At 34.2% G+C, this 27,911-nt stretch overlaps 2 protein-coding genes across 5 annotated transcripts; both read right to left on the bottom strand.

The window, feature by feature from the left end:
• Positions 1–8,024: 8,024 nt before the first annotated feature.
• On the bottom strand, positions 8,025–20,968 carry LOC132268992 (histone acetyltransferase GCN5). Of its 3 annotated transcripts, XM_059769959.1 has the most exons (14): positions 20,150–20,960; positions 19,020–19,091; positions 18,833–18,897; positions 18,560–18,640; positions 17,034–17,105; positions 16,687–16,855; positions 15,638–15,681; positions 15,159–15,258; positions 14,826–14,894; positions 13,339–13,393; positions 12,667–12,785; positions 12,292–12,385; positions 11,049–11,190; positions 8,025–8,343 (listed from the first exon to the last, which is right to left on the bottom strand). In XM_059769959.1, exons 1-14 carry the CDS (start codon positions 20,699–20,701, stop codon positions 8,277–8,279), a joined length of 1,701 nt encoding a protein of 566 aa, XP_059625942.1. In that variant the 5' UTR covers positions 20,702–20,960; the 3' UTR covers positions 8,025–8,276. The 3 variants fall into 3 exon arrangements, with proteins under 3 accessions (XP_059625942.1, XP_059625943.1, XP_059625944.1); XM_059769960.1 differs by lacking the exon at positions 19,020–19,091 and having other exon boundaries at positions 20,150–20,959; XM_059769961.1 differs by lacking the exons at positions 8,025–8,343; positions 11,049–11,190; positions 12,292–12,385 and having other exon boundaries at positions 12,663–12,785; positions 13,339–13,451; positions 20,150–20,968.
• A 1,007-nt stretch (positions 20,969–21,975) lies between these two features.
• LOC132268991 (protein ELC) lies at positions 21,976–26,073 on the bottom strand. Of its 2 annotated transcripts, none has more exons than XM_059769957.1 (2): positions 25,816–26,073; positions 21,976–24,808 (listed from the first exon to the last, which is right to left on the bottom strand). In XM_059769957.1, the coding sequence occupies exon 2, from the start codon at positions 24,001–24,003 to the stop codon at positions 22,891–22,893; it is 1,113 nt and encodes a 370-aa protein (XP_059625940.1). In that variant the 5' UTR covers positions 24,004–24,808; positions 25,816–26,073; the 3' UTR covers positions 21,976–22,890. The 2 variants fall into 2 exon arrangements, with proteins under 2 accessions (XP_059625940.1, XP_059625941.1); XM_059769958.1 differs by having other exon boundaries at positions 21,976–23,858.
• Positions 26,074–27,911: the final 1,838 nt, after the last annotated feature.

Below are 27,911 nucleotides of genomic sequence, written 5' to 3'. Positions count from 1 at the left end.
ACATAATAAAATGACGCCATTCATTTTTTTTTTTTTTTTTCAGTATATGAAAAGAACTCAAAATCTTAAAATCTTTATTATTTTGTTTCCTTAAATAAAATTCAATTACCATAAAAAAAACTTACTGGAAATTTTTAAAGCAAATGCGTATAAGTTGGGTAAATACTCTACTATAAATATTAATCATTTAGTTTTAATTTTATTTTACATAAGCAACATATAACATTACAAATATAAAATATATATCTAATTTTCTTGTATTTCGGATTCGTCGGGTCAGTATAACATTTGTCCAAATCCTATCCAAAATAAATTCGGACTCTAAAATTTAAACCCAGTCCCGTCCCATAATCTCAAGTACCTTGCCAATGCCTGTGAAATTTTTTGGCGGGATTTGGGTTGCTCGGATTAAACCCACCCAAGTCTCAGGCCTAATATATAGTTAACTAGCTTGGAGCCGGCTTTTATTCATGCTTTTTGCGTTTGTTAGTTTACAATAGCGAAGTATGTTTGATAAAATTTGTTGTCATTTGAATAATATCGAAGTACTTCCAAACAAAGGCCAAAATCGAAGCATAAAAATGATGATTTTGGTTACTTATGCCACAGTAACAAAAGCACTAGTTCAAAAAAAGAAAGAAAAAAAAATCTAAAATGACAGTCTAAACTAGTTATTTAATTGTTCAAATTTGCAACAATTTTTATCTAATATGTTTTTATATTTTTGCTTCAAAAAATCTTATAACAAATTTACGTTAACAAACAAGTCCAAAAACGTTACTTTTGCTTTAGATTAAAGAAAAAATAAAAAACAAAAACGATTGCCACACGGCCTTTTGGTTGCGTATTTTGTTCAAAGATGCCGTATGCTCCATACATGACCTTAACAAACCCACGGCCCATCCGAGCCTTAGACAACCCTGAGTCTTTATCACTTTAACGTTTTAAAAGAAAATTTATAATTCACAGATTAATTAAATTCTGTAATAAATATATGCGTGTATATATATAGAGAGAGAGAATAATATCAATGAGAAAAAATGGAAAAACTTTTAGCGAGAGAGAGAGAATTTTGTTTCATTCGAGTGTTGTTAACAAGCAGTACATAGGCATAGCCTTTTATAGGCTCAAATTTTAGCTTCCTCTGTACGCCACCAAGGGTGTCCTCCCAAGTAAGCTTCAAAATGTGATCATATTTGAGGACCCCACACATTTAGATATACATAACACTCCCCATTGGGGTCCACAAAACTACACTAAGAATATACCTCGTTAAAACCTTGCTAAGGAAAAACCCAGTGGGACAAAACCATTGCGAAGGGAAAGAGTACAATATTTTTATGTATCTGAAAATGGTATTGCATAGATTAAAAACTGCCTCATTAAAATCTTGCCAGGAAAACCCAGTGGAACAAAACCTGGACAGAGGAAAAAGAGTATAGAATGCCAATACCTCTTTGATCAATTGCTCCCCCCTCATTAGTTTAACCCTGAAGATCCTTTAGTTGACGCATTCCAATGTTGTACACCAGCTTCTTGAATGTTGTAGTTGGAAACGTTTTAGTGAATAGATCTGCTAAATTTTTACATGAACGTATCTTCTGAATATCAATATCACCCTTTTTCTGGAGTTCATGTGCATAAAAGAATTTTGGTGAGATGTGTTTGGTCCTATCACTTTTAATATACCCTTCTTTCATCTGTGCAATACATGCTGCATTATCTTCATATAATATTGTTGGGCTATCTTTTATTGATGAGAGACCACATGTTGTTCGAATATGTTGGATCATTGATCTCAACCAAAAGCATTCCCTGCTTGCCTCATGAATTGCGAGTATCTCAAAATGTTTTGAAGAAATGGCAATCATTGTCTGTTTCATAGATCGCCATGATATAGCAGTGCCGCCACAGGTAAACACATATCCTGTTTGTGAATAAACTTTATGTGGGTCAGAGAGATAGCCGGCATCTGCATATCCAATTAATTGAGAATTTGGCGCATTTGAATAGAACAATCCCATATCAGTTGTGCCACGAAGATATCCCAATATGTGTTTGATTCCATTCCAACGTCTGCAGGTTGGAGCAGAACTGTACCTTGCTAATAAATTGATTGAAAAAATTATGTCAGGTCTTGTGCAATTTGCAAGATACAAAAGAGCACCAATCGCACTAAGATAGGGCACTTCAGGATCATGGAGTTCTTTATCATCCTCTCGAGGACGAAAATGATTTTCTTGATGTCAAGTGATCGGACAACCATTGGAGAGCTCAAAGGATAGGCTTTATCCATATGAAAACGTTTCAGAATCTTTTCTGTATATGTTGATTGATAAATGAGAATACTGCTCGAAAAATGTGCTACTTGTAGCCCAAGGCAGAATTTTGTCTTTCCGAGATCTTTCATTTCGAATTCTTTCTTTAAATAAGTGGTCGTCTTTTTGATCTCGTCCAATGTTCCCACAAGATTCAGATCATCAACATCTACTGCAACAATAACAAAACCAGATTCTGATTTGTTAATAAAAATGCATAGACAAATATGATTGTTCACATATCCTTCTTTGAGTAAGTAATCGCTAAGGTGATTGTACCACATTCGTCCAAATTGCTTCAATCCATATAAGGATCGCTGTAATTTTATCAAGTACATATTACGTGATTTTATTTCAGGCATTTTAAATCCTTTTGGGATTTTCATATAAATATCACTATCTAGTGATCCATATAAATATGTTGTAATCACGTCCATTCGATGCATATGCAATCTTTCTGTGATTGCCAAATGTATTATGAATCTATATGTGGGTGCATTTATCACAAGGGAGTATGTTTCCTCATAATTAATACCAAGTCTCTGTGAGAAACCTTGAGCTACCAGTCGGGCTTTGTATCTCACGATTTCATTTTTCTCATTACGCTTTCGTACAAATACCCATTTATACCCAACAGGATTAACACCCTCAGGTGTCTGGACTATTGGTCCAAATACTTCACGTTTAGTTAATGAATTTAACTCTGTTTGTATCGCTTCTTTCCATTTTGGTCAATCATTTCTTCGTTAACATTCTTCGACGTTTTGAGGTTCCGGATCCTCATTATCAATATCAAGAGTAACGACATATGAGAATATGTTATTGACAATAATTTCATTTTTATTCCATCTCGTTTCATAATTTAGTAAGATCTCATCATTTTCAGGTACCTTTGCCTCATCAAGGGCATGTACCTCATCAAGGGCCATATCATCATCTGTTACCTTTGCCTCATCAAATTTATTATTTCATCATTTTTAAGTACATGAGACTCATCAAGGGCCTCTACCTTATCAAAGGCTATTATCTCAGATTGATCAAATAATATCTATTGCTCCTTTTGTGGCCTCTTCAAGAGTGCCAGTTTTTCTTTGTGATTTCCTTTTACGAGGAACAGTACCTTTTGCACTGACTGGTCTACCACGCTTCAAGCGTATTTTAGATGCATTTGCTGCATTACTGACAGAAGGTCCCTCAGGGACAGCAATTCGTGCTGGAACATTTGCAACTGGTATATGTGATTTTATTATTTTATTTGTATCAGTAAATGCATCAGGTAATTGGTTTGCAACATTTTGCAAGTGAATGATCCTCTGAACTTCTCGTTCACATTGATTTGTGCGAGGATCAAAATGAGACAATTACAAGGCATTCCAAGTAATATCATGTTGCTGCTATGCCTTTTCTCCCCCTAATGGTGGGAAAACAACCTCATCAAAATGACAGTCAACAAATCGTGCTTTAAAAACATCACTTGTCAGGGGTTCAAGATATCTAATAATAAATGGAGAATCAAAGCCAACATAAATTCCAAGTCTACGTTGAGGACCCATTTTAGTACGTTGGGGTGGTGCAATTGAAACATATACAACACAACCAAAAACTCGTATGTGAGAGATATTTGGTTGTTGACCAAAAATAAGTTGCAATAGTGAGTACTTATGATAAGCAGTTGGTCGTATACGGACTAATGATGCAGCATGTAATATGGCATGTCCCCAAGCAGAAACAGTTAATTTTGTTCACATAAGTAAAGGACGACCAATTAACTGAAGTTTTTTAATAAAAGATTCAGCTATACCATTTTGTGTATGAGTGTATGTAACAGGATGTTCAACATTAATTCCAACTGACATGCAATAATCATCAAAAGCTTGAGAATAAAATTCAGCGGCATTATCAAGACGGATTATCTTAATTGGGTAATCAAGAAAGTGTGCATGTAATTTTATGATTTGAGCAAGAAATCTAGCAAATGCAACATTACGAGTAGAAAGCAAACAAACATGTGGCTATCGTGTTAAGGCATCAATTAAGACCATAAAATAGTGAAATGTTCCACAAGGTGGATGAATTGGCCCACATATATACCCGTGAATTCGTTGTAAAAATGGGGGAGACTCAACAATGACTTTTGAAAGGGATTGTCTAATAATCAACTTACCTTGTGAGCAGGCAATGCATAGATGATTATTTGGTAAGCTGATTTTTTGATCCTTTAGTGGGTGTCCATGTGAATTTTCAATAATTCGACGCATCATTGTACTCCCCGGGTGACCAAGTCGATTCTACCAAAGTATAAAAAGTTTTGGGTCACAAGATTTTTTATGTATCATAGCATTGGACTCAATTGTCCTAACGGTTGTATAGTATAACCCAGAAGAGAAAACAGAGAGTTTTTCTAATATCTGTTTCTTGAATGAGGTAATGGAAGTAATGTAGAGATATTCTACATTTCTTTCATTTGCAATCTTAATATGATACCCATTATGACGCAAGTCTTTAAAACTCAACAAATTTCTTCAAGATCTTGTAGAATATAAGGCATCATTGATTTGTAATCCTATTCCATGTGGTAAAATGATGTTGGCTCGTCTGGAGCCTTCAATCAAGTCGATGGGACCTGATATTGTACTTCACCATTTATTTTGGAACTAGTCAGATTCATTCATATTTATGCAAATTTCTTTATCAGAAAATAAACATTTATAACAAAAGAAACTTTAATACAAACTAGAAAATAGAAACTTTAATACAAGGAAAATAAAAAACATAGTAGACTAAACATGAAAATAAAATAGGATTAATTGGTGTGTACATTTCCATCACCAATCAGGAAGTCTATCTTTCCATCACAGTCCGCAAAAAAATCTGATACATCCAGATTTGTGATGTCAACTGGCTTATCATGATCAATGAAATTCATTTCTAGATTTGTGATGTCAACTGGCTCATCATGATCAATGAAATTCATTTCCTTTTGTTTCCCCTTTTCTTTCATTGAGGCTTGGTAAAGTTAAGCCAGATGCTTATGTTTACAACAAATGCTTTGCCAATACCTTGTCATGCCACACCGATAATAAATATTATCATGTGCCTTGGGAGGTTGAGCCACATCCTTCCCTTTTACTTGTTTCATTTCATTATAATATCTCCTTTGGGGATATGGTGTGGATCTCTGATTGCGAAAATGTGAGGATTGATACCCTTCACGATAATAAGAATGATTTCTGCCACGACCATATTCATTATTGTGGTAGTTATTTTTACCACGATCATATTCATTATTATAGCCATTTCTACCACCACAACCACGTCTACGTCCACGTCCATGTCCACGACCACGGGATGAGGCAACATATGTTTCAGGGATCGGTGTCGATCCAGTTGGACGAGACTGGTGGTTTCTTAACAAAAGCTCGTTATTTTGCTCTGCCACAAGTAAACATGATATGAGCTCTGAATATTTTTTAAATCTACGCTCTCAATATTGTTGTTGCAAAAGTACATTCGAGGCGTGAAATGTGGTGAATGTTTTTTCCACAAAAGTTCATCAGTGATGATATCACCACACAATTTTAATGAAGAACTGATTTTAAATAGGGCAGAGTTATATTCAACCACAATTTTAAAGTCTTGCAACCGCAGTTACTGTCAATCAGCCCTGGCCTTTGGGAGGATAACTGTTTTTTGATGATCATATCTTTCTTTCAAATTTTTCCACAAACACAGTGGATCTCTTTCAGTGAGGTATTCAGTTTTTTAGCTCCTCACTAATATGGCACCGCAAAAAAATCATGGCATTCGCTTTATCTTGTAATGATGCATCATTCTCATTTTTTATTGTGTTTCCGAGACCCATGGCATCTAAATGGATCTGAGCATCCAGAATCCAAGATAAATAATTTTTGCCAGATATGTCTAAGGCCACGAATTCTAACTTTGTCAAATTTGACATTTTCAGAATAACTAGATGTGACAACAAGATAAAAATATAATTTAGCATAGTATATAAAATAAATCAAATGGCATTAAGTGAAACAATAATATAATATAAATTATTTAAATAATAAAGGTGGTAAAACCTGAATAAATTATTAAATAATAAAAGCAGTAAAATCGGTCATGAATCATTAAACAATAAAGGTGATAAGACCGATCATAGTGTGAACAGTCAAAAATACTATTTTTTTCGATAAAGCAAACCAACCCAACAATCTATCAAAACTAATATCACAAAATAAATATATTGTTGAGATAGAAAGAGGGAAAGAAAGTTTTTCTTCAAAATATCAGATGGATCAAGGTCATGTTGATAACGTGTAATAAATGTTTATATATATAGAGAGAGAGAATAATATCAATGAGAGAAAATGGAAAAGCTTTGAGAGAGGAGAGAGAGAGAATTTTGTTTCATTCAAGTGTTGTTAACAAGCATTACATAGGCATAGCCTTTTATAGGCTCAAATTTTAGCTTCCTCTGTATGCCACCAAGGGTGTCTTTCCCGGTAAGCTTCAAAATGTGATCATATTTGAGGACCCCACACATTTAGATATATATAACAAATTTTTTTTTTTTCCTTCTAATTTTTTTTTCAACATTTTTAATTGGGTAATAATTAGCTCAATTAAATTTTGTTACCTGTAGTTTTGTAACTATTTCAATCCAAATTAATTTTGAAGTTCTCCATTGCCTGTTCTCATTTTCAATGTGAATTCCGTCAATATTCTTAATGACTATTAGTCTATTATACTAGTAACTTAAACATTTGAAACAACTTTGTGCCATGTAGCGTATGATCATTGTCCATGGTCATGCCATCCACACCCATTTCAAATGAATTGAAGAGATTGAACAAACATTTCAAGCATCACAAGCTTGATTCGCATGAGTAGCTAATCGAAAAGATTGAAACGTTCCCCAAATGTTGACCAAACATGATTAGGCAGTTTTAAATTAAATGTCATTTGATGGTTCAGTCCAATTAAATTTCATCTTCAAATTGGATTTAAATAGTGAACACATGATGAGTCGAATGTTTACTCATATGATTGACTTCTATATTCATATATAGTTGATGTTAAATTCATACTCTATATTTATGCAACATCCAACAATTCAGAACTATTGCTTCAAGCGATGTTAAACCGAAATGAGTGAGAAAACACTCATCTTTCTATGAAATAATGCCGAAAATTAAGATTACCACTGAATTTCGTTTCCCCCTAGTTTCTGAGATCAATATATTACATGACAAGCTAGGTGATGACATGCTTAAGAATGCAAGTACGAAGACGGCATCATTCAATTTATCTAGTCCATCCAACCAGCGCACAATGAGGTCACAAGTTCCATGGTTATGCATAGCATTTGTTGAGAGTTTAGACCATTGCCGAGTTGCATTGAAATTCGAATACTCTTTAGGACCACCAAATCCGATTTGGAATTAAAAAAAATTTAGTTAATCCAAATCCAAAGCCCCCCCCCCCAAGAAGAAACATTATTTAATATTACAGAGGAGCACTACATTTTTTTTGACAAAGAGGACATTTACCACTTGGTAGAAGTTACTTACGTATCTTGTTGGTTCACAGGGGAACGGAGGTTCTGGTGTCATAGATGTTATCCACTGCTTGGATGAGTCCTGTACTGTTGGTCTACAAGGAAAGTTCTGAAAATACCTCCCATTGTAATTCGAAAGGAAATAGGATAAAATGTGTCAATCTCCCTTGAGACTTTGCCATAATTATGCATTGAATTTATTAATACAAGATTGAAAATATGCAGATGCTCGATTACCACTAAAGACATCACGGTTGAAAATATAACCACCACAACTCATGCAACAATGTGAACCGCCCAGCCAAATTTACTTTGAAAGGGTAACAGTCATAAGTTAAATTAAGAGAGTAGTGATCCCTAAATGTGCTATGCTCTTCAATAAATGTACGAGTTCATCAGTGTTGAATTTTGGTACCAGATTGGAGACCTGATTGAACTTTACCAGAGAAATGGGTTTCCAGCCTGCACATTAACCACTCCATTAGAATTAGGGAAATTACATGTTAGTCCTACTTTCCACTTGAAAGTATTATTAAGTCCTATGAAATTTTATTAAGCCAACAAAGTCCGTTCAATAAACATTTCTTATTAAGTTCACAAGTCCAATAACAATAACAATTTTCCAGTAACACATTTTCATACTAAAATACTTACAACATCCTTTTCTGATTAAAATAAAATTCATAACGAAATTATTTTTATAACACAGAATCTCAAATTTATTAAATTTACTGTTACATTTTGAATAATTTGTTACGAGAAAATGTCGCCATCATCATCATCATCATCATCTTTGCCTTCTAAGAAGCACAAACACATCTAAAAGGCCAAAGAATCCGTATCGGACACCAACACACACTGGACACGCCCCGAAACGTGTCAGACACGCCAAAAAACGTGTACATTGTTTTTATTTATTTTTAATATTCGGACACGGACAGACATGCCATGGACATGCGTCCGACACACCACGGACTTGTGTCCGACATGCGTGTCGCATTTTTGGAGATTTTAAAGAAATTTTAGAAAGAAAGCTGGGTTGAAATGTAAATATGAGGAGTTTTTAACAACCTTCAATAATATGGTGTTCAGTACATAATTACTTTAAAAGATGTTACTTTATAAAACAATTTTATATTAAAACAATCAAATATGTAGGCTAACATTTTAGTTCAAAGGTTCAAACTCCTACATGATCAACTTTGACTCTCTCGTTCTCCCACTGACCAAGCTCTGCTACCAGTGGATGGTCTATCTCTCTCCTCTTCACTTTCTTCTTCCTCCTCTTCTTTTCTTTCTTCACAACCCCCAGATACTTATATTTTTCTTCCTCAACAAACTTCTTTTTGTATATCTCTTTTTCCTTTTCCCTCTTATATCCATGAACTTTTTCTCTTAACTAAGACCTAATTCTTTTTCTAACAAAACCCTAATCCTCTTTGTTTCTTTGTTTTTTTCTCTCCTTCTTAACCCACTTTCTTTCTTTATTTTTCCTAGCAAAACAATAAATAAATAAATAATAAAATACAACATTATATATGTATAATATATTCATTATCCACCATGTCTTAATTTTTTAGGATTTGTCATGTCGCCGTGGCCATGTCGTATCTATTTCTTGTATTTGTTTCTGTGCTTCTTAACTTGCCTTAATCCCATATGAATGGTCGGCTTCATGAATTCTCCCTCTCCATGCTTTTCTATTACATGTCATTTCACCTACAATATTTAATTTTTTAAAATCATTTTTAATAACCTCTTCCCATGTTATTTTAGGTCGTCCTCTCCATCTCTTACCATCTATTACAACTTGTCTTCATCGTTTGACAGGCGGGTATCTAAATGTTCAGAGGTGTCCCACATCAGATCCGAGTGGGAAGTGAAATGGGTATTAAATGCGTCAATACGCAGCACTACCCAATAACTTAAGCTTTTGGGTTAGCGGGCAAGCGCCCACCTATTACAATTGGTATCAGAGTTAAACCCAATTTTTGATCTGGCGTCACGCCAAGCGCCTGACCCGGAAGTGTCCAGGTTGCCACTTCGGGTAGGTAGGGTGCCCCAACCGCAACAAAGGCATTGCGAGTTCAGGTGAGGGAGAATTTTAGAGGAGTCCCACATCGAATCCGAATGGGAAGTGAAATGGGTATAAATGGGTGAGTATACAACACTACCTAATAGCTTAACCTTTTGGGTTAGCAGGCAAGCGCCCACCCGTTACACTAGGCTTCCGATGTACGTGTCCAAACCATCTAAGTCTACTCTCTCGGATTTTCTCACACTTTCATTAGTGATCCTATTTCTTCTAGTCAATCCAAGTATCCAACTTAACATTCTCATTTCCGCAATATGAAGACATTGTTCTTGAATCTTTTTTAGGGCTATACAACATAGTTGTCTAATGATAGTCCTATAGAATTTTCCTTTTAGCCTATCTGTTATTCTCTTGTTAAGAGAAAATGTGAAGTAGGTAATTTTTTTTAAACTTAGCAAATGATACGCGCACCCACATACCATGTTGCACTTCCACTTTGAACCCTCGACCTTCCACTTTGGAAGGTGAGGAAGTACCACCATGTTGCAGCCTCTGGTAAAGTAGGTAAAAATTTGACAACAATACAAATTAGACATCTATTATTCATGAAGAAAAATGTCACATGGACCGATTCGGCCCAGGCCGACCACTCACACAAAAGTGGTGGTGAGATATACCTCCATGAGAGTGATTCGACTTAGGCTGAATCGGCTCAGGTAGCATTACTCATTCATGAATAGAAAATTTATAGAAATTATTATACATGTTACATAAAATCACTACAAATAGCGAAATTTAATCAGTTTATCAAATATTTTAGAAAATTGCTAGTTAAAACGCCATTTGTTTTTCATTGTTATTGTAAATTGATACTAATTAAAAATTTAGAGCTAAAGGGTATAATTAGTAGTTTAACAATAAGGGACATTAAAGGTAATAAAGGGCAATGTTGGAATAAAATTCACTACTTCTGAACTTGAGTGGAAATATTTATCAAAGTAGGACCTTGTTGTCATAATAATAGGACTTATTGGTCTTTGCAATAAAAAGGGACTAAAGTGAAATTTCCATTTAGAATTATTGAAGACAAATAAGAATAGAAATGATGAATCCGAGGGACAGGAAATCAGACCTGGTTGCACATTTATAATATATGGTTTCAGGGGAGTTGTAAGTTCGTGCATTAGCAAACATCCTCCGGACATCTGCAACGAACATATCAAAGGTCACGTAATATTGCTCTGACTCTACTCGCTTCGACATTGTTTTCAAATCTGCAGTACACCCAAAAATTAAGAAGTATCAGAGATTCAATATCTACAGATGAGGCAGACTTAAATGGCAACTATGAAGGCACAAGCAATTGTGGTTCTGAATCATATGTTCTTTCTCAAAATTCCAATCGAGGACTCAATCTAACCAAATCCTATTTTAATGATAAGATATTGGATTCGCCAAATATAAAGCCTATACTTGACCAGATCATACAGACATCAGGTGAATTTTTCCGGCAAATTCTGAGACCTGCATTTTCAGCTTGAACGCTAACCCACTTTCAACTTCATATTACGTTGTCGAAGGCAGATAGATGGCAAGAATTTTCGAACATGGTTGAGCTTATATCCAATTTATGTGGTTGAAATTCTACCATTCAGATTATTTTCCTCATGGAACATACTTGGAACACCGTCGGAAATACTTTATAGCTTCGAGCGTCCACCAACTCATTCATGTTATTATTTGGGATATCCATATTCATGAATACACTGCTTGAGTGACTGAATTTTTAACATAAAATTGAATCTCAAAACCTTGATTTTAAATTTTTTGCCATTAGGAGAGCATTTGAAAGATTGATAACTTCAAATTAATATCACTACAAAATTTATTTCATGCTAACAGTGTTAACTACCATCTACTCCAAAAGTTTAAGCGTGTGGCCTTTTTTTGGTCCAACACATGTTTTTCAATTTTTTTTTAATTAGGGTGACGGCAAGGTTTGAACTCGAGACCTTTGGCTCTGATACCATGTTAACTACCATCTACTCCAAAAGCTTAAGCTGTTAGAGAGGGTGTAACTTAAATACATAAATCCCAACAAATAGTACATGTTGCCCAGCAAAATTAATTTTAAAAAAAATAATGTAACCTAGTAACTGAAAATCATAGCAACTCTGAAAATAGTTGGGCAATTATGTCTGCACAAATGGATTATGAGGACTAATGATGGCTGAATAGAAGGTAAATTCCAATGAGATAAATCTATAATTCAACTGATATATCTATAAATTCTACTCTTCCAGCAGTACATTAAATAATTTAAATTGCAGAAAAACCAGTAAGTAGCTGGAATGGAAAACGGTAATATTTCTTACCCATGGGATCTTTAATGATGTCATAGTAGTCGGGCACATCTCGTGCATCCACTGGTTCCTTGAATGGCCAAGCATCAGGATGGTCATGCATTACCTGCGAAAAGAAAACTATCAATTGAGGCCTAGAAATCACAAATTATATGAATCCAGAGCAAAAGCAATATAATTGTGACTCTAGAGGAGAAGAGAGTAACAAAACAAATTAAAGTAGAACAAAATAAATAAATAAATAAAGCCTTTACAGTGTCGCTATGGATTGCCAGACTTCTGTGAGAATGTGGTTCTCATCATTGAGCCACATGTCTGCATGAAAAGACTCCAACAGAGTGCTTGAATGCAAGATTAGAAGAGCGAAGAAAGGAATTTTAAGCTTGCCTTTAAAAGAGAGCGCATGAATGCAGTCAACGATTTTTGATTTGAGAAAATGTCCACAGAAGCACTTGCTGTCTTAAACCGTGAATGGCCATATTGATCAGGCGTCCACCCAGCCTCCCCTATTATCAACGTCACCATTAATTCACTTGGCATTCTAAAAGACTATATGGAAACACATAATCAAGTTGCATCAACTTAATTAAGAATAAATAAACAAACAAGCAAGAACATAGAGACTCAAATAATTTTATGCATATTGTAAATTTTGATATAACACAACCCACTTATGGTGCTTCCAGTTAAACAGAAATAACAATGTTACAAGTAACAGAATTAAGACTCTACTATATAAGCACGCTAACATATACCACGGACATAATAATGGTAATAGCTCATTTTCCCCAAAGTTACAAGGTGTACTTAAGAAACTAAAAAGAAATTCAACTGGAGAATCAATAAACTTGTGCTCAGTAAACGGTAAATGCAATTAGAATATGGGAACACAGTAACGACATAAATTCTAGACAACAAATATTAACTTTTTCGGAGGCAAGATCCAAACATAAGGCATACCATATTCCCTTAGCCCACACAATCAAGGACAATGGGCAAATCATTCAGTTCTTCTTTTGAAATTCAGTAATAACATAAAAGAGAGTAGAGAGAACTTACTCAATCCGGGAATATCTTCAACTTTGATGATTTTTTTGGGAATACCAGCTTCTTTCTGAACAAAGAAGCCCTTGATCAGGCCCAGGTTTGAAACAAACATCATTTGCATAAAACTGTATCATATCAATTTTATAAAAAGCAGTGTGATTTCCAACATATATTTTCTATGACCAATAACAGCAATTTCTTACAGCTACCTTTAAAAAAAAATTAAAAAATAAAATAAAAATAATATTAATCATATAATGTGAGAGATTTCTGATCTGTATACTTCACAAGCCATCCAATCAACATGATATATTTGTAAGTTGGTTGTTTAACGCTCAAAATCTTCAAACACATAAAATTTGTTGATAACAATTAATATCAATCCAAGGATTCTTTTTACCATTTCTCCAACAAACGCGTACTAAAGCAACCCCCGGAACACAACCGGCAAAAAATTTGAACTTGTTAAATAGTGACTTGTAGCTATGGATTTGAAGCTCTACAACTGGGATTCTTTTTCACTTTCTCTGATCATCGTCATCATCATCCTTGCCTTTCTCCCAAAAGAATGAGGTCGGCCTTTTTTCTTTTTCTCTGCTAAATGTAATTAAGCCCTTAGCCGAATATTAAAGTTCCCTAAAGAACCCAACTGAAAATTGTGATTTAGGATTCAGGTTTAATCTCTACAACTGGGATTCTTTTTCACTTTCTCTGATCATCATCATCATCATCATCATCCTTGCCTTCCTCCCAAAAGAATGAGGTTGGCCTTCTTCTTTTTCTCTGCTAAATGTAATTAAGCCCTTAGCTGAATATTAAAGTTCCCTAAAGAACCCAATATATTGATTGAAAGTTGTGGTTTAGGATTCAGGCTTAATCTAATTCAGGTATCTTACTTAAACACAATTCAACACCTTCCGGAACTGTTCATATATTTCCGGAGAAAAGGTTAATACATAACTCAAAAGAAAGTAAGAAATGTTTCAAACAAATTTTTTATAAAAGGATGCTGCACATTGAACATTACACACTTGAAATTCAGAACTGCAATGAAATAGAAGTAATCTAATTTAAGTTAACCATGCAATCAATATTCTTAATGGTGCCAAACAGACTCATAATTAGTTGGCTGAAGATGGTCTGAACAGGAAAGGATAACAAAATAGGAGAGCCAGTAGCCTTTTCCTCACATTCCTTCAAGTTAAACAGAAACACAATCGCAAGGTTACTATAATAAATGTTGATGTCATTTGAGCAAACTGTCAGAAAAACAGCAAAATTCTTTATCATACAGAACAAGCACGATATGTTATTCGATTTTAGACATGCAGTCAGGGTTCTGGGTGTGACTCACCCCTTACTCCCTTTCTCTTTCATAGTAAATCAACCATTTATGAAGAAGTAAATAATTACTCCAAATGAACATATTTGATATGCATAGAATGAATCATTAGAAGAGCAAGAGAGATTTCAGATTGTGAATCAAAGATTATGCATACCTTCTGAAAATCAATTCCAGAGTAGATAATATGACAATTTGAGAGCTCCCTGATCTTTTCATCAATTGCCTACCATTACCAAAATAGTTAGAATAGAAGTGAATCGCAGACTATAGTAATTAATCTAAAACTGAAACTAGAAAGCAAAAGTAAACTACCTTGCACTGAATAAACTACACTTTCAATTTCAATCATGTATAATGGTTCTATTATTCTTTGGTTTCGCTCGTGATACTTCAACCATTTAAAACAAATCCATACGGTCAACTTCTCATTCAACTTAGCCAGCTCATATGATACACAATCATATGAATGAACAAATTTTCATCTCACCTGCCTCTGTCTCCGAATCATAGTTGACAAATCAGTGTATGGAAGCTTTGGATCAATTTTGCATTCCATAAGGATCCCTCCATCATAATCTTTAATATATCTGAAAGAGAAATAAATATTTACTTATCAGTCCAAAGGTACTCCTAGACAGGATAGCTTAGTGTGACTGTAAACGTGAGGACAGGGGCTCAAATTTGAGAGTATCTGTTGTTTACAAAATGCTGCCAAAGATTAGATTGATCTCAATCTTCTCTCCCACCATCCCGCTTAGGCGGAATAAACACTGGGTAATGCCTTTTTAAAAAAAGAAAAAGAAAAATATCCCAGAAGTACGCCAAAATGAGACTCCTAACAAATTTATAAAAGACTTATGCTATGAAGAACTGTAATCTGACTTCAAATTAAAATAATAATAAATATAAAAATAAAAGAAAAAGAACTAAATGATTAAGAAAATACAGAGGCTAAAATACACATACCCATGCCACCGTTCTTTCTCCAAGTTTATTTCTTTTGTAAAACCCTACAAATTGATATACAAAATTAGTTCTGGTATTTAGTCAAAATCGTGATATCATCCATTCAGGAAAAGCAATATATTAGAAATTTCTTTAGGGAAAAAAAAAATATAGCAACAAATAATGCCAGATTTAAAAAACTAAGAAGAGTATCATACATTTCTCAGTAGTTGACTGGACATACAGTGGGACAACAATATTATTTTATTAACAGCTAGGTTAGAAATTCACAGATGACGGAATCATGGAGAGATTTTGGGCTCATCAGTATAAGCTTCCTTTATTTATTATATTGTAAAGTGCATCAGATAAAAAGATAGGCATGCCCGAAGAATAGTTTTACTTGGACAACTTTTATTCACCTGTTGGGACTCAAAGGAGGGATGCCGACATGGATTATTATAATTGATGGGATCATGGGAGGAAATGATGGTTGTAAGAATCTTTTATCCACTGTAATCCTGGATGGAATATCATTCAGGTTTTCTACTCCGAAATGCCCCAGAAAATGACAACAAATTTAAAACTAATTGACCTTCAGGCAGTTCAGTAAGATGTATACTTTACCTAGAGTGACCAAGGTATTGCATAAAATTATGGGGAACTACTCTATGCATACCAACAAAAGAGAAGACGGCTAACTTTACCTATATGGTTACTCTATATATACCAACAAATGAGAAGATGGCTAAAATTTTCTTATTAAAGGGCTAATTATCAATCTTCTTTGGTCTATATAAATGTTTTAATACCCCCATCCACCCCCAACAAAAAAGAAAAAAGAAAAAGGAAAAAACTGAGTTGAATTGCAACTTTACTTTTTAGTCGCAAGATATTTTGGAGAATAATTTTTACAGCAAATAACTCTTATCATCTTCATCCCAGAGGGATAAAACAAAGATCACATAAAACACTAAGTTTACCCCTCAAAAAAATTATGCTTAATTGAATAGGCATAATCACCCTATACAATAGCAACCACACCACAGAGAGGAAGAAAAAGACTGGACCTGCTTTATAAAATAACCAACAGCGTTATTGTCAGCATAAGTTAAAAAATGAGTTAGCCCATCAACATCACGTGCATGCTGCTTTAAGTGATTCATCAATCTGGTACCATAACCTTTTACTTGTTCATCTGCTGTGATTGCACAAAAAGCTATCTCCCCAAACTTTTGGCTACATCATTTGAAAGACAGGGTCAGTGGAGAGGTAAAAAAATATGGATTGAAAAATATAATTGATGGGAATAGAAAAATAACAAAGTAAAAAGGCAGCTTTATTAGAAACTTAATCCTTGCTTTAAACGAGAGCAGTAAAAAAGTACAGTATGACACAGAAGGGTTCTAGATCTTACGTAACATAAGGGCGGTATGTTATTCCACCGACAACCTGATTACGCCTTATAACCATTACAGATTTATGGGTCCTGTGTCAAATACAAAGTGAAAAGCAGATGAGAAGACAGCATTTAAAATGCCTTGAGACTACACAGAAAGTTTATATATATCGTTACAGAAAGCATCAAATGCCTAGCTACCAGCCCCAATATGATAAATCAGAAAGGAAGTTAACTTCAACTTCAGGCAATGCTTTGAGAATTAAGATATTGGATTTAATATGTTGCGGAATGTGCTTAAAACCAAAATATCTATTAAATTTATGCAGTTTTTAGTACCTAATCTATTATCACTTCAGAAGCAAAATGAATATTTGCTGGGAGTATAAATCATGAAAGTTGAACAGAAGCTCTGCAAATAACATGCAAAATACATATTTAAATAACCCCAGGCCACAAGTTCCTATGTAGGCAAAGGGGCCTTTTCGATTCTGCATCCTCACAAGAAAAATCCCCACAGGTAATTGATCTGGGGACATGGAATGTGTTTCTGCTATATAAATGAACAAGGAGTGGCAGCACATGACAATTCCACAAATTTGTGCAACTGAGTTTCCATTTTTTTTAAATAATAATTAAAAATGTATATCTCAGGTGTCAATCCAACAATTCGCACAAGTGGTGTCTCCTATTCCTCCCACACAGGAGTTTGAGGGTTCAAGTCACCATCAGAGTAATAATGGATGTCTGAGTACCTTTATCTATCAAAAAACAAATAAACAATAAAAATTGAAGTGTCTGTATAGAAGTTCTTAAATAGTTTAGTGTTGTTGATTTTTATTTCTTTTCAAACATTTGAGCTACAAATCACATTATATTTTCTTTCTTTTTCTATAGTGGCACTGTTTGGTCAAGTAAAAGAGTTTGATCATTTGATTCCTGAACCAAAAAGCATTCCATTCAATCTAAACATGGGTTTTTTTTTTTTTTTTTTTTAGTAATAATTGAATTAAAAAGGCGTTCAAGAGGAGAACGCATCCCTTATACAAAAGTGGAACCAGGGTTAAAGGCCCCAAAGAAGCCAAAAAAATAATTAAATCTTCGGGAGAGGAACAGGATTTCCTCTTCACATAACTGAAAAGAGAGCGTATGATGTGAAGTTTCAGAATCGCCGTAGACGATTCTTTTCCTTCGAACATTCTACTATTCCTCTCCTTCCAAATGTACCACCACACACAATGTGGTGCAACTCTCCAATAATCGCGAATAGCACTACTCACTCGGCATCCTCTCCAAATACGAATCAAATCCTCAGGATAACGAGGCATAACCCAACGCATACCAAACAGACAAAAGATAAGATTCCAACAATCCCTCGCCATAGGACAATGCATGAGACTATGAGCAACTGACTCACCATCTTGTTTGCAAAGGCAACACCAGTTAATAAGACAGTTGCCCCTTTTCCTTAGATTATCAATCTAAACATGGTTTAAAAACATTATTTATGTGACAATAGTTTAAAACATTTTCATGAAACATACCTGTCCATGACAAGACGAACAATGTATTCCTTAGGCATGTTAGGTAGCTGCTTGGCAAATATATTCTTCAATCCTATCAACCTGAGAAACCAAAACCAAAAAACAAATTGAACTTCATCTCAATGTACTATATCCTGATGAATGACCAAAACTTGAAGCCATTCCAGATATTGTTATAGGCTGAACAAGAAGGCAGGAATGCACAAATATAACTTAAAATTCTAAAACAAAAGTAGATGAAGCGTGGATATTCAAGAAAAGAGAAAAAGATACCAAACCATATGGTCATTAATACCATCATTTGAAACGCATACAAACTTGAGTCTACCTGCTTCCTCCTGACAAATTCCAAAAAATGACTTTAATCAATGAACAACTCCATGAAGAAAATTATATAGAACTTGATGATAATTTTTCTGAAATAGGAAAAGTAAGTGAAAAAGCTTCATCACTTGCTTACTAGAGAATGTTTTAAGATGTCGTTTACATGCCAAGACTTTAAAACATCCTTTGGGTAGTTAAAAGCAACACCCTGATTTAGTCAAATAGGTTATAAACTAAGAAACTGTATGACAAACACGTGCAAATAGTAGTGGTAGAAGCCAAAGGACAAAATTGATACTGTTTCTGCTCAATTAACATAGGAATTTACCACTGACATGGTCATATAGATACACCCACACATTGTCTCACATCCATGCATTCACTACACACGAACACCATTGAGATTTGGATGCTTCTAACAAAGAAAAAATGAGCATAAAAACCACAAGGTCGATAAAGAATAACTGACTGACCACAGTGATACCACAATATTCCACAAATTTTGCAAGAATATCCTCAAGATCAAGAATTGTAAATGAACTCTCTGCAAGATTCCCATTCCCAACTATTTAAGATAAGTCCGACTTTTCCTCCCTTTGTTTGAATAATATATGAAACATGTCTTTAAAGGAATCAAGGAGTGAGTAGAGAAAACCAAAACAACAGATTAATACCAAATAGTCAGCAATAGAGCTAACCCACGTTCCTTGTACATTAATTAATAGCTCATCTGTGACATCTCAATTGATCAGCAAAATCTCAGTATATCCTGCACTACTCCACATGAATTAAATCATCCCTGGCTCTAAATAGCCTTCCTCTGACAAACTCCATTGTATTTCCGAGATTCACGATATTTTGTGAATTAAATCTGGGAACCTAAAATTAAAAAGTTGTTTGTAATACAGCACGTTGGGAGATTCTAGGATCACAACAACATAAACATTAGCAATGATTTGAAGGAAATCAACATAGAGAGCCTGTTATAAATTTAGGTTTCAGTTAGACAATAATTACTGACTACTTTCAAAAGTTCAATAATTACTGACTACTTTCAAAAGTTCCATAGTAGACATAATGTGACAAGTAATAGCCATATCACCACAGTTATCATTTAATAAGCTACTCCAACCGTGTTTTGTTTCCCAACAAGGCCTACAATACACCATCCCAAAACGAAACACGAAACAAAAAAATTGCCAACAGACCCTAAGTTAACAATATTTTAATAGAACAGTATTAGAAATTTGAAACAAAAACACTGACCTCTCTCTTCAAACTCTCTTCCCTAGCACTGTAAGCCCCACTAGTCTGTATATTATCTGTAAATATATTCTTCACAGTATCTTCCTTGGCCACAATCCCCGGAACCAAACCTGCAACTGCTGGTGCGACAGAAGCGCCCAAACCTGCACTGCCGCCTTCTTTCCCAACCTCCGTAGGCTCAATCTTCACCGAGTTCTCAGTCTTGAGCTTCGTGTTTCTCGCAGGCACAGCCGCATTCTCCAACCGAGACGCCGTGAAGGTCCGCATGGAGTCGTCATATTCGGACTCGTCGTCATCGACGACCTCCTCGGACTCGTCGTCCGAATCCGATTCGGCGCCACGGGCGCTGATGCTCTCAAGTTCGTCGTTGGAGGTTAGGGCACCGTCGCGGGTGTCGGAGAAGGAGGGGAAGGGCGGTGCTTGGTCGTCCGCCGCAAGCTTGCGCTTGTGGATAGAGGAGGTGGCGGAGGCCGAGGCGGAGTGGGACGGTGACGGTGACTGTGAGCTCCGAGAACGAACTGGTGCTGCTAAGTGAGATGAATGAGTGTCCATTGCTTTTGATTTCTAGGGTTTCTACTATAAATATATAGATTTTGAAGAAAATAAGTTTCTTTTCTAGGTTTTCTCCAAGAGATTACGGTTAGATTTCTAGGGTTTCTCCAGGAATTGAAATTTTCAAGAATTAGGTTTGATCCTAAGGTTGGGGTTTCATTTCTTGGATTTAGTCCTAACGGTTATGAAGATTTTGAAAGATTGGGTCATCTGGTTCGTATATACTATTACCAATTGTGGTGGCTACTGCTATCATTGTCCGAGTAACAGAATTTTTTTTTCTATAATTATTTTTTTATTTGTCAATGTGTTTGGGAAAAATTACGAAATTGGTAAATATGAACAAGAAAAGAGACCAACGACCATGTCCCGACCGTTTTGAACAGGCCTGAAATGGATAGGTTACTAATGTTGTAAGTAAGTTTTACTCCCATATGTCATTTTGAGGACTCAAACTTTACCGTGATGCAAAGAAGATGTTAATAAACAATGGCAAAACCTGTTCATATGTTATAATTATATCGTGTTAATTTAAGGATATTAAGAATATTATATTAAGTAATTAAATTCGAATACGACTTATTTAATAATAATATCAAAAAACTCTTAACACTAAGTTAACATATTTATTAAATAAATCAACGTATTTGTTAAGCAGGTTACACGTGTGATTCATTTAATAATCTATTTACAAGAACAAAATATCCTATTATTTAAATTATTAATAATCCTCAATTAAACAGTAAATACTAAAATATATATATAAATTTCAATCAAATTACTAAATAGTTTATAGTTTACAAAAAAGTAAATTATAAAATATAAGTTTAGATAGTAATTTTGGAACTTGAATAAAAATTTATTGATGACACCTATAGTTAAACGTGTATAAACGGGTTAAACCCCTCAATCCAAATACGAAACGAGTTAATCGTATTAATTCGTTTATAATCCAAAACTGTTTAAAGTCAACTCAAACCCGTTTAACTCGTATAGTATTCGAGTCATATTGGAGGTCGTGTCAAATTTTGCCACCCTTACACAAAAACACAAGACCCTTGGTAAAAAATATTAAATAATTCAATGTATTAAATTTCCAATATCTTATATGATACTTCGATTAAATTTTTAAAAAAATTAACCAAAAAAACTATGAATTAAACAAATTTGTGTCAAAAATTTTTTTTTATAAAATCATATTTATGTTGATACCGAAAAGAAAGATTGAGGAAAATTAAATAAATAATGTAAAAAAAAATAAAATTTTGGACGAACTTAAATTATGGGACATTCTTAGAATTGGATTGTTTTTCGAATATTTCTCTTTAGTTTATATACAACCATCTTTATGTTTTTGTCTAACAATCATAATTGTGTCACCTATTATGTTTGGCTTTTATTATTAACTTAATTCACATAAGATTCTTTCGCATTAATTAAAAACTAATGGTAAAGCTGAGTTTTTTTTTTTTATTCTTTTTTCATGAGATCTAATTTAAAGTAAGATGATATTTAGATTTGCTTTTCAGAATGAAACAATTAATTGTCTTAATGAATGATCCCTACTTCAAGTCATCAATGATTTTTAACGATTTCACTTGGACAAATAGGTTAACAAGAACCTTAATATCATTACACTGTTTCAGTACTTGAAAGGGCTAGCATTTTCGGTTATGACTCATAACTGAAGCCTGGGCCAAAAATAAGAAGTTAGTGTCTAGGATCCTAAATTAGGGCCCAATCTTCCAGCCCAACACCATAACATTCCATAGATTCGACCCCAATCTAATGGGAATATAAATCCTCACCCTGTTCTAAGATCAGGGAATTGTCTGCCCATGGATCAGCATTTCCCTTTCCACCTCTTATTTTATAAGGGACTTCACTGACTTCTTTACACAAGGAAAGAGTCATATAACCTGTTTCCTTCTATTTTAACAATTCTATGCGGTGGATCCAATCCTAATTTTATTTGATCTTGTGTTCCATAATCGGTGTTCACTGTGGCAGATCAAATGTCCTCATCAAACAAGATTTTTTTTCCAAAAAAAAAAACAGTGACATCAATATTACTTTAATTGATGGGTTATCTGCAGTAAAGATTAGAACTAAAGCCATAAGAAGTTCGAAAATTGCATAGAAATCTAAAGAAGTATACCAATATTTACATGGCTAAACATTCGAAATAATCATAATAGTAGGTCAATCTGGCCATAGGAACCCTTTTTCATTTGCATATACCTGTAGTAGAACTGCTTTCTAGCCAAGATTCTCACTTGCTTAATGTACATTTCAAAAGTCACTACCCCTTGCTCAACTGCCTTGTCCAATGCGTAAATTAGATCATCCATGGCCCAATCTGCAGCCAAGCAATCCATCAACCTTTTTGATTCGTCATCCACAGTTTCAAATACATCATCAATTTCTATGGCAGCAACAGAGTTCTTATTATGATCATGAACTTTCACCCAATTCAATAGCACATCAGCTTCTTCCATCAAATCTTTCGTTCTCTTCTTTAAGCTTGTTCTTTCGTGCTCAAGCCCAATGATCATGCTTGTCGTGACATCAACTCGCTTCACCATTTCAACCTGCAGGACAGATAGCTCTTCTATTTCCTCCTCGGTTTTGGCCCTTAAGGCCACCGTGTCATAGTGAAGGGAACAGGCAACGCGGTCAAGAGCCTCCCTCTTTGAAAAGCGGGAGGGATGAACAAAACTAGAGGATGGTGAATAATAGAAAGGATGGCTGTGGGAGAAAAGTTTGAGGAGGTTACGGACAAGGTTGGAGAGATTGCAGCGGGGATAGAGCCAAGTTTCGAGGTAAGGGGTGGTGATGGCACCGGAAGTATCAACAAAGGAATGGTCACGACGAATTGGGTAATTGGAATTTGATGAGACAAAGACAATAGGGGGCATGTTAGGGTAGTCCTCATGTAGCCAAATGGCTACGGGGATGGCAATTGTGGAATGAGGAATATGGAGCTCACCAGTTGCAATCAAGAGGTTGACTCTAGTGCCATCATTGTGAGTGAAGGTATCTATTGAAGGGTTGAGAGAAGGGAAGTCTTGAAGCAGTGAAATGAGATGTTCTCGGATTAGCCATTTTTGGTCAGGGTCTGTGTAGGATAGCATGAAAGGGCTAGTGCAGGAAAGCGCTGCATCAATGAATTGGATTGCAGATTGTGATGACATTGTGGCACCCAATTTAGTCCACCAAAATATCAGAGATGTGAAATTGTTGAAGCAAAAGATGAGGCTGTAAATGTATATAAAATGCGTGCGATATGTGTGTGCGCGCATGAACTTTTATTTCTCAATAGAAAAAGACTTTAGAGGGTTGAGTCAATCTTTGAAAAGTTAATAAATGGTTTTCAGTTGATTGGAAGTTTTATGCGGACGTAAAGGAGGTTTCCAACTTCATTTAATCCTATTAATTAAGTCATTAATTAACTAACCAGTCAATACTTACTCAGCAAATTGCATTTTTTTATGTTAGGTTAGATGGATGGATAACTGAATTAAAGACTAGCTAAAATGTTGCTCGTTTGTCAAGTGTCCAATTCAATCTCTGTGTTTGGTCGGTTTGATCTGGACTAGCAGTTGATAAAGTATTCAAATTCTAACGAAAGGTTTGCACTTTGATCAACCAATCCTTATTATTTGAAGGAGATTGATTTGTCCATAATCATATCAGCTGGCACAAATACATCATAGAAATGATGAAATATACTTTATTTGGCATCTGAGAAAATGGAAATTAAAGGAAAGTTGACCAGAAAAGGGGTGAGAAAATTCAATAATAGAACAAACATAGAAACCACTGGTTCGAGTAAGGACCAGACATTAGCCGGTATATAACATTGGAATGGCTAGCCCTGAGAGAAATCTCTGCCTAGTAGTTTTTTTTTTTTTTTTTTGATTTAAACCTTAAGATACGTGCACCCTTTCTTAGTCGGGTTGTCTCTCTCTCCACACACACATACACACACACATATATATAACACACATAGCTCACACACACATACGATATGTGTGTGTGTTATATATAATCTTCAAAAGATGGAGGCTTGTTCAGTTATTTTTGCCAAAATCCCACCATTATGCACTGTGAGGAAAATATACAAACAAATATATTAGGTTGGTTACAAGTAGCTAGGTGGAGGTCATTTAGGAAAGAGGCAGCACACCTACTTTTGCCTAACAAAGCAAAATAAACATCTTAATTTGCTTCTACTAAACCATGGTTATTTAGTTTATTTTATTTTTATTTGATTATTTCCCTTTATTTTGTGGAAGCATACATGATTGTAAACTTTTTTCTTGTAAACTATTTTGAAACAGTAGAGCATATTAAATAGCTATGAAAACCTTCTTCTTTTTTTCTTTTTCCCTTTTTCCTTTTTTTTTTCTCTTCCAAACAATGTTCAGAAACAATAGTAGAGCATAATAAATAAAAAAAATTATAAAAAAAAAAAAAAAAAACCGCTTGTGAAAACACTTTTTTTTTATGAATAAGTTCAAGAAGTTTTCAGCTGCCATTTGTTAGTTTAAATAATAAAATTAATAGTTATATATATATATATATATATATATATATATTGGTAGGTAATTAATTGACACACACACTTCCTTGAACCTTGACGAGTTAAACAAGGCCAGGCAGTAAAGCCAACAAGAGTTTTAAAACACAAAGGCAGGCAGAAAACCATGCATACAAGTAGACAATATATTAATCGTGACATAGGCAGATAGTCAAATTAAGAAAGAACCACACAATTAGTTCTGTAAAACAAAATTTTCATATTCCAAATGACATATATTCTCTCCGTCATACAATCGTTGATAAAATCAACGCATCTAATCTGATGAAAAAAATTACAACATAACATGATCAACGAAATAAAATCCTTGTTTTGGAGTCATGTAAATAAATGAACTCCTCAACATAAATATGTGATTTGAATTAATTTGTAAAATTATGTTTTAATATTTAATTTGTTGATTAGAAAAAGTTGAGAACGCAACTCCAAAAGAATTCTTAATTTGGGCTATCATCCAATCAAATTGGAAGCAGAAATTGAAAAAGCGGAGAATTTTCACCCGAAAACTTACTTGGCAAGCTTTGTCTACCGTGTATTGAAGGAGAGGAATAACGGCATCTTCAGAAACAAATCAATTCCGATCCTCCATTGAAGATGTTAAAACTTGACCATCGATTCGGTGAGACGACGACTGTTCTCCATCAAAAAACATGAATGTCGAACATCGCAAGCAGCTGGAATCTTCCACCATCCTTCTTTGAACCAAACACGACCAACCCGGCCATTCCACTCCTCCTAAATGCCATACACAGCTCTGATCAACACTTTCAATATGTGAATGTTGATGTTCCCACTTGTAGTATGGTAGTTGGTAGTTACAGGGGATTGGGGCCTTTGGGCCTGGGCTTTTTTTTGTAAGTGTTGTAACTATTTGGGCTTTTGTTTTCATTTTTAATGCCCATTTGGGCCTTGGGGTATTTGCCCCATGTCTTTTGTATGTAACTTTTTTTGTGTAATACAGTATTATCTTACTTACAAAAAAAACACGCATGGATTATTACATTGTGACGTACGTATTAAAATGGTCTTCTTATAAAAGAAAAAAAAAAATCATGTTTACGTATCTTAAATTAAAATTATGAGCTACTTAAAGTTGGAACTTTAGTTTGATTTTTTACTTATCAAAAAAAATAAAAAATCTTTAGTTTGATGGAATTTGGTCTGTATACATTTTATTATTACATTTTTTTTAATAGAAAGTTATATTTATTTCATTGCTTGGTTACAAATATTGGAATTGATGCAAAAATGTAGGATCGGTGTGAGGGAGAAATCTCAAGTTTATTATATATTTACCACATTTTTATAAAAATGAAGTAGGATGAAAAATGTGGAGAATAAAATGTTTTTTAATTCCTTTTTTTTTAAGAATTAAAATCTCACCTTTACTGTCACATGATTCTCCTGTTCCATTAACCCAATGAAGAAGCTTCCTGTAGAACAGGAAAACAGAACTTCCACGTCTAATTTTAACACGTGATTCTCATGGACTCCAATGCTTAAGCCAACAAATACTGAACTTATAAAAGAGTAGTTGTGTTGACTGAACTTATAAAATCAACTACATAAAAAAAAAAATTAAATAAATAAATAAATTGATTTGATATTTTAGTCCTAACTCTATCATCTTTCAAAAAATTCAAAATTGTCTACAAATGGCCATGGCCCATGGCATGAATCAAATTATTCCAATTTGCTCAAGATTATCATAATTTTTGTTCATTTGAGATTAATTATCAGATAAATGAGACAAAGTGGATCACATATTAATGAATAGTGGTATTTGGATTAACGAGTTATGCAAAATTCTTTAACCAAATATATTTGATTGGTTATTAATGAATGGGATAAGAAAACGGATAATTTCATTTTTTTATATTTGCTGCGTATGTATTGATTAATTTTTTTTTTTTTTTTTAAAAAAAAATAGGTCTAAAAATTTTAGACAACTCATTGACTTCACGGTTTCCAACCATACCAAAGAATTAATAGTTAGTCTTTTAGATTCACCATTCCATATCAATTGATTTTGATAAATCAACTTTTATTTATCAACAAAATGTAAATGCAAATGCCAACCCAACTTGTCCGAGTTGTAACTCTATTATATAAACCTAAATGGATTTATGTCACCTCTTCACATCAACTGATTTTGGTCGATCATTATCAAGGCGCGCAAATGCAACTGTCTAACCCAATTTTTCCGAGTTATAACTCTATCATATGAATTGGACATGATGTTTTCCTAAATAAGTTTGATGTCACCTTCTCACGTGATTTGGTTTTAGTCAGTATCAATTTTTGTTATAAAAAAAATGCAAATGTCTAACCCAAGTTGTAGATCTATGATATGAATTAAGCATGAAGCTTTTCAAACTGGTTTAATAGAATTAGCATCATTTTTGGTACACCATACTGTCAGTTGTTATTTAGTGCACAAGTCAAATAATAAATCGAAATGCTATAGTGTAACATTCATACAATATCGAACTAAACATTTTTATAACATATAACATATTATATCAAAATATAACATTGTAACACCCCTATTACGATAATACAATGTGTTTTAAAAAATAACATTGTGTTTATGTAACAATTTTGGAT

Source organism: Cornus florida, unplaced genomic scaffold, assembly GCF_030987335.1.
Source record: "Cornus florida cultivar Cherokee Brave unplaced genomic scaffold, ASM3098733v1 CherokeeBrave_3.0.0_Hap2_Chr08, whole genome shotgun sequence".
In the NCBI taxonomy this organism is placed as follows: Eukaryota; Viridiplantae; Streptophyta; class Magnoliopsida; order Cornales; family Cornaceae; genus Cornus; species Cornus florida.
This window is presented reverse-complemented; position numbering and strand designations above follow the sequence as displayed.

Bases quoted from the DNA above. Each gene is read 5' to 3' on its own strand.
- LOC132268992 (XM_059769959.1), bottom strand. From the start codon at position 20,701: ATGGACACTCATTCATCTCACTTAGCAGCACCAGTTCGTTCTCGGAGC. The intron at 16,856-17,033 runs GTAAGATCTAGA...CAAATGATGTAG, and splicing joins ACATACCGCCCTTATGTTAC to CCAAAAGTTTGGGGAGATAG. The intron at 8,344-11,048 runs GTCTGATTTCCT...GTTAATGTGCAG, and splicing joins TATTATAAATGTGCAACCAG to GCTGGAAACCCATTTCTCTG.
- LOC132268991 (XM_059769957.1), bottom strand. From the start codon at position 24,003: ATGCGCGCACACACATATCGCACGCATTTTATATACATTTACAGCCTC.